This window comes from Cynocephalus volans, chromosome X (assembly GCF_027409185.1).
Source record: "Cynocephalus volans isolate mCynVol1 chromosome X, mCynVol1.pri, whole genome shotgun sequence".
Lineage (NCBI taxonomy): Eukaryota > Metazoa > Chordata > Mammalia > Dermoptera > Cynocephalidae > Cynocephalus > Cynocephalus volans.
Window position 1 is genome coordinate 150,057,219 of NC_084478.1, and position 19,117 is coordinate 150,076,335.

Here is a 19,117-nt window from a genome sequence, read left to right on the forward strand (position 1 = left end):
TTCCTGTTCCCGAGCAAAATTCTCTGAGCCCTGGGAACTGTCCCTCACTTAGTAATTTTCTCTGAACTACCTTCAGAGGATCTGATTACTTTCATTTTCCATCTCTCCTGAGAAAGAACAAAGACTGAGAGTAGGACACATGGCCATAATATATTAACTGAGCACCAGATATCTGAAGAATTTAAATCACTGAGGATGGGGAATCTCTGAGTAACCAGATAAATACATATAGATAGATAACTATAGATGTCTGATAATTCTATTTGCATTCTTTTATTTATAAAGTACTCATTATGTATCAGTCTTGTGCTAGGCACTGAAGATACAATGCTGAATAAGAGAGACAGCTTAGATTCTTTCTGTGAAGAATGACATGTAACCCTCCCAAATATCCTGTTGATGATAGATGCCTATCATTGCATGTCTCATAAATTTGTATTCTTCCATCACTTCTAGGGTCAAGTCCCTTTTGGTGACTTTCCTCAGACTGGATACACTAGACATGCTTCCCTTCCCCTGTGGAGTTTCTGGTGTCTGAGAAGGCTTGACCGCCTGCTAAAATTTCTCCTGCATATGCTACAAGTATAAGGCTGTTCACCTGTGTGGGTTCTCTGGTGTTTAATAAGGTGGGAGTTCTGAATAAACCTTTTACCACATTCATGACATTTAAAGGGCTTCTCTCCTGTGTGAATTCTGTGGTGTGTGCGTAGATTTGTGTTATGACTGAAGCTTTTTCCACACCATGAACATCTATATGGTTTTATTCCTTGGTGTGCCATGAAGTGCTTATTAAGATCTGAACTCCACCGAAACCTCCTATCACATTGTTGACATTTATAGGGTTTCTCTTCGGTGTGAATTCTCTGCTGCTTAATAAGGTCAGAGCTAACTCTGAAGCTTTTCCCACATTCCTGACATTTAAAAGGTTTCTCTCTTGTGTGGCCTTTCCCATGAGATCCGTAAATTTCAGAAGTTCTTGTTTATAAGTTGAAAGTTTCTTTTCTGTTTTGGAAAAGCTTGGTGCTGTTTCCATACCCTGTGTGTATCACCAAGATTTTCTTTGCCTGTTGTTTTCTGGGAAATTTTCATTCTGGTCTTTTTTGATACTTTGCATTCTGGTGCTTGTATTTCTGATGTAGAAACAGATATAGGCTGATCATCTTTAGTGTCATTTTTGAGCTTTAAACTTGTTAGAATAAACAGAAGAATTAGCCATATGTGTCCGAGAGCAAGAAAACTACAGGAATGAAAAGAATTCAACGATGATTGCTTTTTGAAAATATAGAAACAAGTGATTTCTGGTCTAGTCTGGGCAAAATGGCATTGACCCATTTCTACTTGATCTTTCCTGCTAGGCACAACAACAAACCCATTAAATAATGCAAGAGACAGACAAAAAAGAATTCTAAAAATTGGTAAGAAGAAAGCAAGCTGGTTTGGAACCCCAAGACGGACAGAAAAACATAGCAGGGTGTCTTACATCCCCACACCCAACAGAAGAAGGCAACCCAGATACAGGGTTTTCCAACCCTCAACCCATCAACAGACAGCTGACTGGGTAGGCTTATTCCTGTCCCAGCCTGAATGGGAAAGCTTCTGACAACATCAGGCAAACCAGACACAAGTGGCAGAGGGGATTGCCCTGGAGTCCTGTCAAAGGTAAGTGGCAAGCAGAGGTACTTGCCTTCCATATTGGGTTGGAGACTCTCCTCAACCTCAGCTGAGAGATACCAAAGTATATAAGAAGAACTGGCAAGAGGAACCCAGCCATATGAAGGCGAATAGATGAGATGGTTCTTTAATACTGTAGATATGAGACTTCCTCCCTCCAATAGGGGCATCAAAGTAGGCAGGTAGAATTGGCAAGAAGAACCCAGCCACAATGAGTGGCCTGGCCCAGGAAGCCTCTTAACCCCCATAGGTCTGAGACACCCCTTCACTAGTAAGAGACACCCTGGCCTAGGAAAATGCCTTCTACATCCTCAGGCAGCACCAGCAGGGACTCACGGGAGCCTCAGAAGCACCAGAAAAACCAAAGAAACCAAAATAACACCATAAAGACTCTGAAAATCAAACTGTCATTTGACGCATACCCCACAAAGTAGGAAAGAACCTGCATGCTAAACTAAAACAGAGGGACTGCCTGCTAAAATAAAAAATATAAGTAGGACCCAGATCATCCCAACATAACAGACAAAACGATCAGGATAAATCAAAAATCATTCGGGCCGAGCCCGTGGCGCACTCGGTAGAGTGCGGCGCTAGGAGCACAGCGATGCTCCTGCCGCGGGTTCGGATCCTATATAGGAATGACCGGTGCACTCACTGGCTGAGTGCCGGTCACGAAAACGACAAAAAAAAAAAAAAGCAAAAATCATTCATCAGACCAAGAACCAAGAAAAGTACAACTTGAATGAGAAAAGGCAATCTGACAAGAATGGAATCAAATTAAAAACCAAAAAGAGAAAGACAACAGAATAATCTAAAAACATGTGGAAATGCGATAATATACTTCTAAATAAGCCATGGTTCAAAGGAAACTTAAAAATACAGAGTTGAATAAAAATGATGCTCAATTAAGATATATAAAATGAAGTTAAAGAACTGCTCAGAGGAAAACACGAAGTCCTAAATGCTTACAATAGAAAAGGGAAAAGATCTCAAATCAATACCTTAAGTTCCTACCTTAAGAAACTAGAAAAAGGAAAACAAACTCAAAGCAAGTTGAAAAAGGAGAAATAATAAAGATGAGAGCAGAAATCACAAACAAAAAGCTTGTTGTTCAAAAAAATGAATAAAACTGGTAAACCTCTATCAACACTGACAAAAATAAAGAGAGAAGACACAAATTACCAATATTGGAAAGAAAAAGGGTATATCACTGCACATTCTGCAGCAATTAAAAAGATAATAAGGGAGTATTATGAACTTTATGTGCATAAATTTAAAGAGGAAAAACGTACCAGTTCCTTGAAAACCACAAACTATCAGAATTCAACCAATATGAAATAGATAACCTGAATAGCACTATGACAATTAAAGAAGTTGAATTCATAATTTAAATGCTCCCAAAAAGAAATCTCCAGATCCAGATAGTGTCACTGGAGGATTCTACCAAACACTTAATTAACAACAATTCTATGCAATCTCTTCCAGAAAACAGAACTACCCAGCTCATTTTATGAGGCCAGTATTATTCTGATACCAAAACCATATAAAGACAGTACTAAACAAGAAAACTACAGGCTAACATCTCACATTAACTTAAATGCACAAATTGTCAACAAAATATTGGCAATCTGAATGCAACAATGTATATGAAGAATTATATATACCAGGACCATGTAGATTTATTGCAGGTATGCAAGACTGGTTCAACATTTGAAAATCAATTAACATAATCCACCATATCAACAAGCTAAAAAAGAAAGATCACATGCTACTATTAACCAAGACACAAAAAAATCCCATGTCTATTTTGATAAAATCCCACATCTATTCATGATAAAAACACTCATAAATTTAGAAATTATATCAACTTGATAAAGAGTACCAACAAAGACCCAGCGCTAATGTTGTAGGTAATGGTGAAAGACTGAATGTTTTTGCAATAAAACTAGGAATAAGGCAAAGGTATCTGCTCTCACCACTCTTATTCAACATAGCACTTACGCAATAAGGCAAGAAGAAATAAAGGCACTGTAGATGAAGCAATTGCCTATGTAGAAAATCCCTAGGAATCTACAAAAAAACTCTTAGAACTAATAAGTGAGTTCAGTAGAGTCACAGGATACAGGATCAAAACACAAAATCAATGGCATTCTTAAAAACCATGAACATGCAGAAGACAATATTAAAAATAATACCGTTTACAATTGTTCCAACAAAAATGAAAAGCTTATACATATACTTAACAAAACATACAGAGTAACAGTACAATGAACATTACTAAAAGTTGATGAAAGAAATCAAAGAATACCCAAATAGAGACATACTGTGTTTATGGATTGGAGCAGTCAAGCAACATAGTAAAGATGCCAATCCTCCTCAAACTGATGTATAATTTTAATGTAATTTCTAGCAAAATCCCAAAAAAGTTTATTATAGACATAGATAAGCTTACTCTAAAATTAAAACAGAAAGGAAGAGGCCCTAGAATATCTAAAAGAATCTTGACATAGAAGAATAAAGTGGGAAGAATCACTCCACCCAATAGATAGTAAGGCTTACTATACCGCTACAGTAATTAAGACAGGGCAATACTGACGGAGGGAAAGACACATAGCTCTTAGAAACAGAATAGATATACATAAATGTGTCCAATTGATCTTTGATAAAAATTGTGAAAGGAATTCAATGGAAGAATGATAGCCCTTTCAAAGAAAGATGGTGAAGTAACTGGACCTCCAAAGGAAAAAAAAAAAAAGAAACAAACAAACAAACCCTCAATCTAAACCTCACACCTTATATAATAATTAACTCAAAATGTAACATGGACTTAAATGTAAAACATAAAATTATAAAACTTTTAGGAAAAAACATACAATAAAATCTAAGGGATCTAGGGCTAGGTTAGTCAGAGTTCTAGACTTGACAACAAAATCAGAATCTATAGAAGAAAACAGTGACAAATTGGTCCTCATCAAAATTAAAAACTTTTAATCTGTGGAAAGAGGATAAAGACAATATACAGACTGCGAGAAACTATTTGCAAACCATATATCCAACGAAGCACTAATATCTAGACTATATAAAGAACTCTCAAAATTCAACATTTACAAAACAAACAATCCAATTAAAATACAGGCAAAAGACATTTCACTGAAGAGGATATAAAAGACGGTAAATGAGCACATGAAAAGATATAAAACATCATTAGCCATTAAGAAAATGCAAATCAAAACCACAATGAAATATTACTACATATCTGTCATAATGGCTAAATTTTTTTAAAAAGTAAGTAAATAATGACACTAAACACTGGCAAGGATGTAGAGAAACTGGATCTTTCATACACTGCTGGCAGGAGTGTAAAATCATATAGTCACTATGGAAAACAGTTTAGCAGTTTCTTGAAAAATTAAACATGCAATTACCATATAAACCAGCAAATGACTTTGTGGCACTTATCCCAGAAAAATGAAAATTTACCTCTACAGAAAAATCTGTACACAAATGTTCCTGGCAGCTTTATTCATAATAGCCAAAACTATAGACAGCAAAGATGTCCGTCAACGGGTAAATGGTTAGACCAACAGTGATATATCAATATCATGGAATGCTACTCAGCAGTAAAAAGGAATGAATGATTGATACATGCAACAACTTAGACGACTTTCCAGGGAATTAGTCTAAATGAAAAAAGCTGATCCCTAAAATTGATATGCTTTATGACTCCATTCATATAACATTTTTGAAATGGCAAAATTTTAGAAATGTAGAACAGATTAGTAGTTGGCATGGATTAGTGGCATGTGGGAGGGAAGTGTGTGTGTCGAAGAGAACTGTCTAGCATTATGACTGTGGTGGTGAATACACAAATCTACATGTGATAAAACTTCATAGAATTAATACACATACACATGTACACACAAAAGAATGAATACAAGTAAAGCTGGGGAATTCTTAATAAGAACAGTGCAATGTATTAATACCCATATCCTTGTGGTGATATCATATGATAGTTTTGCAAGTTATCTTTGCAGGAAACTGGGTAAAATGTACATGGGTTCTCTTCATATTACATTTGAAATCTGCATGTGAATCTAAAATTATCTCAATAAAAATTTTAGTTAAAAAATACAGGAGATGGCGAGTTGGTTTTGACAATGTGATTTTCTCTTGTTTCAATCTCCAGTGTCCAGCTCCATAGTTCTAGAATGTCAGCCACCTCCAGATTCATTAAGAACAGCATTCCAAATTGCCACTATGGGACTCCCAGCCCAGGCCAGTCTGCAACGCCCAGAGAGGCCTGAGAGCCACCAGGCCCACAGGGCCCCGAGCCACCCATGCCAGAGCAGGCAGGTGCCACACCATGGGATTCCCAACGCAGGCCTGTCCATGCTACTTGGAGAGTCCCAAGAGCTGCCAGACCCATAGGCCCCAAGCCCCCAGGCTGGAACAGGTAGATGCTGCCATGGGACTCCCAGCCCGGGCCAGTCTGCACCACCCAGAGAAGCCTGAGAGCTGCTGGGCCCACAGGCCCTGAGCCACCCATGCTGGAATGGGTAGGCAATGCCACAGGCATCCCAGCCCAGGCCAGTCTGCATCTCCCAGAGAGGCCCGAGAGCCACCAGGCTCACAGACCCGAGCCGCCTGCACCAGAACAGGTATGTGCCACCACGGGACTCCTAGCAAAGGCCAATCCACACTGGACAGAGAGATCCCAGAGCTGCTTGGCCCATGGACCCCAAGCCACCCATACCAAAACAGGTAGGTGCCACACCATGGGACTCCCAGCACAGGCCAGTCCATGCCACCCAGAGAGGCCCAAGAGCCACCGGGCCACAGAGCCATGAACCACCCATGTTGGAACAGGCAGGCACTGCCTTGGGAATCCCAGCCCAGGCCAGTCCACACCAACTGGAGAGGCCCAAGAGCTGTCACACCCACAGGCCCCAAGTCACCTGCACCATAACAGGTATGTGCCACTGTGGGATTCCTAGCCCAGGCCACTCCCAGCAGCCCAGAGAGGCCAGAGAGCCACTGGGCTCACAGGACCCCCAGACACCCATGCCAGAACAGGCAGACACCATGCTGCAAGATTCCTAGGCTAGGCCAGTCCCTGCAGCTGAGAGAGGCCTGAGCCGCTGGCCCACAGGCACTGAGGCAGCGGTGCTGAATTGGCAGTCCCTGCAGGACCCTAGCCAGACACAAGGGTTGAATGAGTGGACCATGAAATCCCCTGCCACAATAACTAAACACCAAAGGAACGATACCAGAAATATGAAAAATCAAGAAAGTATGACACAACCAAATGAAAATAATAACTCTCAAGCTCTAAATCCTATAGAACAGGAAGTCCTTGAAATGACTGACAAGGAATTTCAAGCAACAATTCTAAGGAAACCAAATGAGATACAAGAAAACTCAGTTAGACATCACAATGAAATTTTTTTTTTTTTTTTTTTTTCCGTGACCGGCACTCAGCCAGTGAGTGCACCAGTCATTCCTATATAGGATCCGAACCCGCGGTGGGAGCGTCGCTGCGCTCCCAGCGCAACACGCTACCGAGTGCGCCACGGGCTTGGCCCTCACAATGAAATTTTTAAAAGTATACAGGACGTGAAAAAAGTAATGTACAAAGAAATCAATGCCCTGAAAAAGAATGTAGCAGAGCTTGTGCAGCTGTAGGATTCATTCAACGAAATAAAAAACACAACAGAGTCCAACCAGAAGGATAGAACAAGCAGAAAAGAGAATTTCTAACCTTGAAGATGGGCTCTTCAAAATAACACAGGCAGACAAAAAAAAAAAGAAAAAGAAAAAAGAAAAGAAAAGAAAGAAAGAAAAAGAAAAAAGAATTTAAAAAATTGAAGAAAATCTAAGAGAGATAACAGACAACCTTAAGCACTCAAATATCCGAATCATGAGTATTCCAGAAGGGGAGGAAAAAGGAAATGGCAATGAAAACACATTCAATGAAATTATAGCAGAAAACTTCCCAGGTATAGGAAAAGACACAGAACTTCAGATTCAGGAAGCTCAAAGATCCCCAAACATATTCTACCCAAAAAGGTCCTCTACAAGACATGTTACAGTCAAATTGGCAAAACTCAAAGACAAAGAGAGAATCTTAAAAGTATAAGACAGAAGCATCAAGTCACCTATAAGGGAGCCCCAGTCAGACTAACATCAGACTTTCCATCAGAAACCCTAAAAGCCAGAAAAGAATGGGATGAAATATCCAAAATACTAAAAGACAAAAATTGCCAGCAAAGAATAATTTACCCAGCAAGGTTATCCTTCCAAAATGAAGGACAAATAGTATATTTCTCAAACAAATAAAAACTGCAGGAGTTCACTACGACATGACCAGCCTTACAAGAAATTCTCAAGGGAGAACTGGGTTTGGTACCTGAAAAACAACCATCACTGCCATAAATACTCAAGAAAGAACAAAACCCAATAGTAAAATAAAAATGTTAACAATAAAGGGAAAAAAAAATTATCTACCACCCCAAGAAACCAACAAACACAGAAGACAAACAGTAAATCAGAAAGAAAGGAATAAAAGATACTTAAGATATCCAAACAAAAATCAATAAAGTGCTAGGTGTAAATCAACACCTTTCAATAAGAACTCTTAATGTTAAAGGATTAAATTCCCCACTCAAAAGACACAGACTGACTGACTGGATTAAAAAGCTGGACCCAACTATATGCTGCCTTCAAGAGACTCTCCTCACCTATAAAGACACACACATACTAAGAGTGAAAGGATGTAAAAAGATATACCATGAAAATAGAAACGAAAAACAAGCTGGATGTAGTGGATTGAGTTATGTGCCGCAAAACTCACTGAAGCTTGAATTGTTTCCCAAGTTTGATGTATTAGAAACTTAGCCCCTACTGTAATGGTTAAGAGGGTGGGAAATCCTATTATGTTAATTGAAAGGTGGGGCCCTGAAGAGATGATTGGATTGTGGGACCATGTAGCAATGAATGGATTAAAAATGGTGGTCAGGGGCGTGGTTCTGAGGGCTTTAAAAGAAGAGGAGAGTATGTCTTTTTTTCTCTCTCTGCTCTCTCTGCTTCCACCATCTTGGATTGTGAGACCCCTGGATTGCTGTAACCACCACCAGATGGACTTTGGACTTCCCAGTCTCCGAAACTGTAAGCAATAAATTTCATTTTACTTTGTAATTACCCAGTTCCATGTATTTTCTTATAAGCAACACAATACAGACTAACACACTGGACCAGCTATTCTTATATCAGATAAAATAGGCTTTAAACCAAAAACCATAAAAAGAGATAAAGAAGACCACTATATAATGATAAAAGGATCTATCCATCAAGAAGACCTAACAATCATAAATATTTATGCACCCAACATTGGAGCAGCTGGATTTATAAAGCAAACACTATTAGACCTAAAGAATGATAGAGACAATAATACCATATTAGCAGGGGACCTGAACACCCCACTATCAATACTGGACAGATCATCTAGGCAAAAAATCAATAGGGAAACACAAGATCTAAACAACGCTTTAGACCATTTGGACTTGGCAGATATCTACAGAACATTCCATCCAACAACCTCAAAATATTCATTCTTTTCATCAGCACATGGAACATTCTCCAGGATAGACCACATGCTAAGTCACAAATCAAGTCTCAACAATTTCAAAAAAATTGAAATTATTCCATGTATTTTTCAGATCACAATGGATTAAAATTAGAAATCACTAACAAAAAAAACTCTGGAAGCTATACAAACACATGGAAATTAAACACCATTCTACTTAATGACATATGGGTCTGAGAAGAAATTAAACAGGAAATCAAAAAATTTATTGAAACTATTGAAAATAATGATACATCATAAGAAATACTGTGAGATATTGCAAAAGCAGTACAAAGGGGGAAATTTATCACATTAAATGCTTACTTCAGAAGAATGGAAAGATGGCAAGTAAACAACCTAACACTTCACCTTAAAGAACTAGAAAAACAAGAACAATCCAAACCCAAAGTTAGCAGATGGAAAGAAATAATTAAGATCAGAGCAGAACTTAATGAAATAGGAACCAAAAAAATGATACAAAAGATCAATGAAACAAAAAGTTGGTTTTTTGAAAAGAGAATTAAAATTGACAAACCATTAGCAAGGCTAACTAAAAAGAGAAAAGAGAAGACCCAAATAACAAAAATTAGAAATGAAAAAGTTGATATTCACTACTGATACCTCAGAAGTACAAGAAATCATTAGAGACTACTATAAACAACTATATGCCAACAAATTTGAAAATCTGAAGGAATTGGATAAATTTCTAGACACACACAAACTACCAAAACTGAGTCAAGAAGATATAGAAAATCTGAACATATCAATAATAAAAGAGATTGAAGCTGTTATCAGAAAGCTCCCAACAAAAAAAGCCCAGGACCTGATGGGTTCACTGCAGAATTCTACCAAACCTTCAAATAGGAATTGATACCAATTCTTTACAAACTATTCCAAAATATTGAAAGAGAAGCCATTCTCCCAAACTCACTCTATGAGGCAAACATCACCCTGATACCAAAACCAGACAAAGATACAACAAAAAAAGAAAACTAAAGGCCAATATCCTTGATGAATAGAGATGCAAAAATCCTCAATGAAATACAGCTAAAAGAATACAGTAACACCTACACAAAAGTATACACCGTGACCAAGTGGGATTCATGCCAGGGATGCAAGGTTGATATGCAAATCAAGAAATGTGATACACCACATCAATAAAACCAAAGACAAAGACCATATGATTATCTCTATAGACACTGAAAAAGCATTTGACAGAATTCAACATTCATTCACGATAAAGACTCTCTACAAATCAGGTATAGATAGAAAGTATCTCAACATAATTAAAGCCATATATGATAAGCCCAATGTCAATATCATCCTGAATGGGACTTTTGCCTTAAGAACAGGAACTAGACAATGATGCTGACTCTCACCACTCCTATTCAGCATAGTGTTGGAAGTACTAGCCAGAGCAATCAGAGAAGAGAAGGAAATAAATGGCATCCAGATTGGAAAAGATGAAATCAACCTGTCCCTGTTTACAGATGATATGATCGTATAGATTCAAACAGCCTAAAGCCTCTACAAAAAAAAAAAAAAAAAACCTCTTAGAATTGATAAATTCTTTCAGCAACATTGCAGGATACAAAATCAACACACAAAAATCAATAGCATTTCTATACTCCAACAATGAACATGCAGAAAAAGAAATCACTCACAATAGCCACCAAAAAAATAAAAAACTTAGGAGTAAAGTTAACCAAGGATGTGAATAAGTTCTACAGTGAGAACTACAAACCAATATTGAGAGAAATTAAAGAGGACAGAAGAAGATGAAAAGATATACCACACTCTTGGATTGGAAGAATTAGCATTGTGAAAATGTCCATACCACCCAAAGTGATCTACAAATTCAATACAATCCCCATCAAAATTCCAATGACATTTTTCTCAGAAATGGAAAAAAAAAAACTATTTTAACATTTATATGGAATAAGAAAAGACCACAAATAGCTAAAGCCATTCCGAGCAAAAAAAAAAACAAATAAATAAAGCTGGAGGCATAACACTACCTGACCTTAAACTATACTACAAAGCTCTAATAAACAAAACAGCATGGTACTAGCATAAAAACAAACACACGGATAAATGGAATAGAATAGAGAATCCAGAAATCAACCCATACACCTAAAGTCATCTGACCTTTGACAAAGGCACCAAGTCTACACACTGGGAAGAGACTGCCTCTTCATCAAATGGTGCTGAGAAAACTGGATATTCATATGCAGGAGAATGAAACTAGACCCATGCCTCTCACCATATGCCCAAATCAACTCAAAATGGATTAAAAAATTAAATATACATCCAGAAACAATAAAACTCCTTAAAGAAAACACAGGCAAAACAATGCAGGAAGTAGGATTTGGTATAGACTTTATGAATATGAATCCCAAAGCACAGGCAACCAAAGGAAAAATAAACAAATGGGATTATATTAAACTAAAAAGCTTCTGCACAGCAACAGAAACAATTAACCGAGTGAGAAGACAAGCAACAGAGTGGGAGAAAATACTTTCAAAATATACATCTGACAAAGGATTAATATCCAGAATATACAAGGAATTCAAAAAACTTTACAGCAAAAACCCAAATAACCCAATTAAAAGATGGGCAAGGGAGCAAAATAGGCATTTCTCAAAGGAAGATACACAAATGTCTTAGAGACATATGAAAAAATGCTCAACATCACTCAGCATTTGGGAAATGCAAATCAAAACCACTTTAAGATACCATCTTACTCCTGTTAGGATGGCTAATATCCAAAAGACTAAGGATGATAAATGCTGGTGAGGTTGTGGTGAAAAAGGAACCCTCATACACTGTTGGTGTGAATGCAAAATGGTGCAGTCTTTATGGAAAATGGTATGGAGATTCCACAAACAATTACAGATCACCCAGCTATTACACTGCTGGGAATATATCCAAAGGAATAGAAATCATCATGTTGAAGGGATATCTGTACTCCCAGTTTTATTGCAGCACTATTTACAATAGCCAAGAGTTGGAACTTGCCCAAATGTCCATCCTCAGATGAGTGGAAAAAGAAAATGTGGTATATCTACACAATGGAATACTATTCTACTATAAAAAGAATGAAATACTGCCATTCGCAGCAACATGGATGGACTTAGAAAAAGTTATATTAAGTGAAATAAGTCAGGCACAGAAAGAGAAATTCCAAATGTTCTCACTCATTTGTGGGACCTAAAAGTAAATAAATAAATAAATAAATATACAAACAATCCTTGTTGGGGGCAGGGAAGAAGACACAACAATCACAACAACTCCTTGTATTTGTTAAGACAAGTGAACAGACATGATGTTGATGGGGGGAGGGGGTAGAGGGAGGGGGGAAAGAGGATTTGCTAAAGGGACATGAAAATCAACGACATTGTATACTGATAAATTAAAAAAATAAAAAGATCAGCATTCCAAACTCAGAAAAAAAAAAAGAAAATATAGGAGTGATTCTTAAAATGCGAAGCCCATGTAAAAGTATCTACCAAGGAATATTTCTACTCTTCTCATGTATGTTCTTACCTTTAGAAGACGCTCCAAGGCTGTCGTTGAGGTCTTAGAGCACTTTGGATCTATGGTTCCCCCCTTGCTCTAAACAGATCACTTTAAGTTTAGGGTGGAACAATAATGCTCTTAGAATAAAACCTTGAGGTCATGGACTAGCATCTTAAGTCCATATAATTTTCAGGAGGAATGAATAACTCTTTTATACTTTTTTCTCCAAATGTTTAAATGACCAGAATCTTGGATCCAATTCTTCTTTATAGTCTACTGTGGATGTGCGTGGATATGCAATGAGGAAGCTAAGAACTAAACCTAAAGTAAATAAATGAAAATTATATGGGAAATGGGAATCCGGTGCAATTGAAGAAGACTCAGTTAAGGATAACGGTGGCTTAGACTAGGATGATGAGATTGGTTGGATTCAGTATACATTTTGAATATGGAGCTAAGAGAGCTTTCTGATGGATCGGTTATGGAGTGTAACGGAAAGATTAGAGAAAAGCATGACTGAGATGTTTTTGGCCTGAGCTATTGGGCAAATGGTGGTACACTTTGCTGAGATGGGAAAGATATGGCAGGAGCTGGTTTGTAGTGTGGGGGTAGGCATATGATAGATTGAGAATTCTATTTAGAATAAGGAAGTGAGAGATGTGTATTTACAAAAAGCTCTCCTGGTGATTGGGGTATGCTTTTTCTCTTCCGCACACCATCACGTTGCGCAGTTCCTACTGGAACACTGGAACTCTCTCACAGGGGCTCATTTTCCATAAACCGGGGACATAACATATTACTCGAATTCTACACAAAGGGAAAGAGGAATCTTTACCTAGAGAGATGACAGTCTCATAGTTATCCTGCATTACATCATTGTGGAGAATCTTCTGAGTAGGGTTCAATAATTGCCATTCTTCCTCAGAAAAACATGGCCACATCTTCAAATTTCAACAAAGTCTAGGGAAGAGAATGGCCTTTAGTTTAGTACTTGCCACTACAGAAACTATCCTACCACCCATGTCTGAATTGCACTGTATGTCAGATGTTAAAGATGTTAACAGTACAAGATTTGGGGGGGGGGGGGCGGTGAGATGGCAGAAAGGACGGAGCAAAGAGAGTCAGTAAACAGCCTGGGAGTTGCCCAATTCTCACTGTGCCAAGCCTAATGTGTAGAGAAGGTCTGGGGCTAACACACCTGAGAGCACCTGCCTGACACTATGGGTCATAGGCAGCAGAGAAAAGCAGAGACAAGACCATGTTAAGTAGAGCTCACCTGGGACTCAGGCAAGATGAGTGCAGATGACATCTTCCAGTCTTTGGTGATTTTCTGCTCAGAAAGGGCTAAAATCTGTTGACAATGCACAGATGTAGGTGGAAAAGAGCCAGAGAAAATTTCTCTTTCCTGTTTATGAACATCCTGAGCTGATTTCTAAAATATGGGACATCACAACACCTTCAGTAAAGATGGATCACATTGACAAGTGTGTGCATGGCACCCAGAAGTTGCCATCTCAATGTAAATAAGAATTAAATATCCACTACTCATAGAACAGGTCCCAAGTTCACTATTTCCTCAGGTTTCATGAGAGAAATTAATAACAGAAAATCTATAAGTTTTTCTCTCAAAAAATAAATTGTTCATTAAGCTGGGCAAGAATTAGAGGTGTTTGAAAATGGAGAACTAGGGTCCTCCAGTAAACAACAGCAAATGTGGGAGACTTTTGTCTCATTGTTTTTTTCCTGGTGCACATTTTTCTTCACATTATGCCACTGAAAGCCCATTTTTGATCCCAATCTCTACTGTAACTAACAAGGGTGAGGTGTTCCCACCTGTACCTGTTCCATCTTCTCTTAAGTTCCTAAGGAGCAGAGTCCACAATGTGAATCCCAAGATTCCGTGGTTTGGATACTTCTGTCTCCCAGGCCAACCCCCACCTTCACCCACCTTTGGCCCACTGTAGTCCCACCTGGGAGACATCAAGACTGCTAGCATGGCTGGGCACCTGGAAAATTCCCACAACATTCCAGCTGAACCAGTTTATACCATTGCTCATAGGAGAAGAGAATTATTATGTAGCTCCTCACCTCTTTCATATACAGGCTGGGTTTCGTTGTGAGTATTCCAGCCCAGCTGTCCTTGCAGCATGCAGTATGTATTCCCACATTGTTTCTGGAACACACTCATTGGTTGGGGCTCTGCTGGCTTACACTTGAAGCCTGGGACCACTGCTGTTCCTCCCAAGAGCACTGTCTCCTTTGCCAGTTCATGGGCTGTGATCTAGAAATAATCCCCATCCTGACTAGCACAGAATTTACTTTTACTTTTGGGGTGGTGCAGGGAGGAACAAGAGTAGAGCCCAGATTTGGGGAGTGTGTGACATTAAAGGAAGTAATCAAAAGACTGAAGAGATATTGTGCTATTATGTTCTTATAAAGAACTATACACAAAATCTGAGAAAATTAGGATAAAATGAAGAAAGCTGTGACAACTGCCAGCCCTCCAACCCAGCAGCCCCCACCCCTGTGCACACGGCCATGGTTCAAGCCACTAGCAGGGTTGTAGGCTGCCTGTTCCCCTGCCACCTTCACTGACTTGCTTTCTTGACTTGGATCTCTGCTTTGGTGGATTTCTATCTTCTAGTTTTCTCTAAAAGATAAGAAATTGAATTTAAAAGGTGTGCCTGTCAGCCATATTTTCCAATCCTCCCATAGCCAGGGTAAGATTTCATGTGACAAATGGATGGAATGGAGGAAAAATGAAGGAAGTGTTGGACTCCAACCTGCCCCCACATGATTTGGTTGCAATAAGAAACCACAAATATGCTCCGCCCTGCATTCTTCAAGGTGGCTTCCTGAGGAGAAGTGTGCTGTCATCTCCCAAGGGCACACCTCGGTTCCCTACTCACCAGCAAAGCCAAGGCCAGGCCACTAAGGGAGGGCAGTGGAGGCTCTTTCCTCCCGGTCCAGCAGTTCAAGGATGTAGCTCCTGCTACAAAGAACGCTACCCCTCAGAATCCTGATTCCCTCCACTTCTCTGTTGGCCATTTTCTTCTTTCCATGTCTCTGCTTCCCTTTTCTCTTTCCATTTTTTCTCTTGCTTTGCAGTCTCCCCAGAATAGTTTGATTTACACTTGTGCTTGCTACCCTCTCTCTCCCTTGGTGTCTATAACTGCTGTCCATTTTTTGGAACTTTCCCCCTTTCTCAACTCTATCTTGCCTTTTATTTCACTGTTTCTAAGAACTTGTCTTGTCTCCTTGGCCATGCCAGACTAGGCTCCTCACCCTCAATTCACCCTGGCTCCAAAGAGGGAAAAATACATTTTTCTCTAGGGAACTCTGAAACCTGTGGACTGGCTACTGCTGTATGTCTGTGATTTCAGATCCTGCCTCGCTGTCTTAAAGGAACAATAGAAGAGTGACTTAATCCATCTCGTTCCCTGATAACCACCACCCCCGCATATCCACCTTTATTGTACATGTAAGGAGTCTTTCTTCTCACCGCATTCTTTGTTCCACTGGGTTCTCTCTGCAAGCGTTCTACCAGGACCACAGCCTGTTTGATGTTCTGTGGATGATGCTTCTGCACCCAGTTCTTAGTCTCCCTGGGCAGAATGCTCCAGCACCAGCAGTTCCAAGATCTGCTCTTTCAAGTGGATCTCTGGCCTCAGCCACTGATGGCATAATTCCTGACGCTGGCTGACAGCCCCAAGTGGTCCAGGTGCTTCATGATAATGGAAGCTCCGGAAGTGCCTGCGAGCGCTCTCAGGACCAAGACTCTCCATTTGCCTGCTGTACTCCTTGCTGTGACTGGAGCTCTCTTTCACATACTCATTAGTCTTCCACATAGCTCCCATCTGGGGGTTCAGGCATGCATCTGCCTTCAGCTCTCTCATCATCATTTGCTCTAGGAACAGTTTTACTCCTGAGTGTCACTAACAGCCCCCTGGTGCCACCTTTGACAACTGAGGCGCCGTCAGGTTTGGTACAAAATCAATAAATGGATCTTCTTCCCAAGGGCACTGAGGGAGAGCAGAAAAGAAAGTTCATGTCAAGAAGAAAGCCACATGACTTATTTATTTGCTATTCATTAAGAAAGACAAATGAACAAAAAGTTCCTATCCTGCTGTCCCTTTAAAATCAACTGCCAAATATTAGGACACCCATGATGATAGATTATTTCAGGAGGTATGTTTCTTTCCTTCTCTTTGTTACTCAACTTTGAAACAAAGCACAGCTTGGAAAAGGCAGATGTCAATCGAGTTCCCACCCTACCTCACCCTTTTTTTTTTTTTTTTTTTTTGGTTTAACTGTTGAGGGAAAGCTGGTGAGTGAGAAAACTAGCACCCACTAGCTAAAGGAACTTTGACATTATTCAGTTCTTAATCTGTGTGCTTCCTGTCCTATCTTCAAAAATCAGGCATACCTGAGTTTCTCTAAATTTTAACAGATCATTTCAGTCTTTTGTCTTTAATTGGGGGAAAAATAACTTTTATGCCCCTTCATCCTCTCATGAAAACTGAAGCCGTTACTCCTTGGAATATCTGATATTCTCCTTTCCATTGTATTAATACAGGTAGGAGAACTGAGACAGCAATATCAGAGTAGAATTAATTAGTGGAAAAGTAACCTTACTCCTCTCAGCAAAAGTCCCCCCACTAAGCAACCAGACCACCAACATGGGGGGTGGGGGTGACACTTCTTTGGAAAACATATAAAGGAACTGTGCAGTTTTGTACCCGTGTATTAATTTTTTTGTTTACTTTAACTGAAAAAACTTACAGCTGGCCTTTGTTTACAAATGTCCAAATGTCAGGTCATTTAAAAAGGAAAGAAAGAGAGATGGTGATGATTAAGGTTCTTCATAGATTGAAAGGGTCCAGTGAGGATTAATCCTTCTCCTGACTTTACATATCCTCAAGGCTGAGGATTGCCTTGACAGCCTGATTTTCCCTGAGGCGATCCAGCAGAAACAGCAGCAAAATTCTTTCGAGGATGCCACAAGTACTAGAAGAAATGATTGGCTTCTTGCTGCCCACCCAGGCAAAGGAGGTACAGAAACACTTTCCACATTTCTGCGTCGGCAGAAGTTAATGCCTTTAAAGTTAAAATGACCCTTCTCCAGTGTTATGATCATAAGCCAGTGGAAATCGGGAACTTTCGTTGGGTGCAGTGGTAGATACTACTGTCCCAACCCCCGCCGATTCACGACACCTTCTAGATTGACCACAGGGACGCCCACAAGCACTCTGCACGCGGGCTACCTCCGAGTGTGCTTCATCAGCATCCCTGGATTATATTTGCACATAGGAAAGAAAGAGGTTGCTTTCGGAGGGTAGAAGTGGCTGCAGGAGCTTGCGTGCAGGCCTTGCTGAGGACAGGTCTCGCCTACTCTCCAGCCTACCTGCGGCCTGGCAATGATACCACTGCGTACTGACAAATGACGCATCCCACCCCCCACCCCCGACCCCCACTCACTGCCAGGAGGCAGCCCCAAAGGCTGCAACTGACAGAAGCGGCTGGTATCTCTCAGAAGATCCGAATCTAAAGGGAAAATTAGCATCGCATTTACCTTCAGTTAGATCTGGCTTCCATGGAGTCCACTTCCCTCTTCTTTGGCTCGACTATAAAGTCGCCATGCTTCCCCGCTGCTCTCAGGAGCAAAGCTCCCAGCTCCTGCTCCACTCGGGGAAGCAAAGTCAGGAAAGCGCGAGATGCCTGGCGACTGAAGCTCCAAGATTTCGGGACTGCAAGGGCCTTGGAAGATCAGTCCCCCACCCGATCCCTCAACCTCCCCTGGGACTGTACCCCGGCTCACCATTCCCCGTTCACGGTCTGTTGACCGATCCCCAACCGGAAAAGAAAGATGTGTTTCCGGTGGCTTCGTGACAGCCACGCCCAGCAATCGCCCTCCCTCTGCCTGTGAGGTCTAGCTGCGAGTCAGGAACTGTCCCGAGGTTCCTTTCTATCCCGGAGGAACCCGCCTCCTGTTCCAGTTCGGCCCTGGATGCAAGAAAGGATTAATGCCACAGAGTCTCCATGCCTGCTGGAAGACTAGAAGAGTCCCATAAATGGCTGGCCGCCTGGGAGCGATGTAGCCTACAGACTCCTGGCGCCGAGGTCTCCTCTCCCTGATTTGGGAGGTGTTGCGCTTACCGATTGTTCCTGCTGGATTCCTGACGGCCAGTGGCCCTTTCTCGCCACCTGGAAAGTCAACGGGACACAGAAGGGATCGGTTCAAAAGATCGGGACCGCCTCAGCACTCTTGTGTGCAGGCTGTGCTCTCGCCCTTCCTGAGCCCCAACC

General features: G+C 40.4%; 1 protein-coding gene and 1 pseudogene across 1 annotated transcript in view; both read right to left on the minus strand.

Moving 5' to 3' along the window:
* Positions 1–16,713, minus strand: part of LOC134368471 (zinc finger protein 75D-like) — a 33,116-nt gene extending 16,403 nt beyond the window's left edge. Inside the window, 6 exon segments of the mRNA XM_063084933.1 lie at positions 13,647–13,741; positions 13,743–13,771; positions 14,088–14,179; positions 14,900–15,092; positions 16,314–16,428; positions 16,430–16,713. Coding sequence (XP_062941003.1) covers positions 13,647–13,741; positions 13,743–13,771; positions 14,088–14,179; positions 14,900–15,092; positions 16,314–16,428; positions 16,430–16,713 — 808 coding nt within the window.
* Positions 483–6,269, minus strand: LOC134367092 (zinc finger protein 75D-like; annotated as a pseudogene).
* Positions 16,714–19,117: the final 2,404 nt, after the last annotated feature.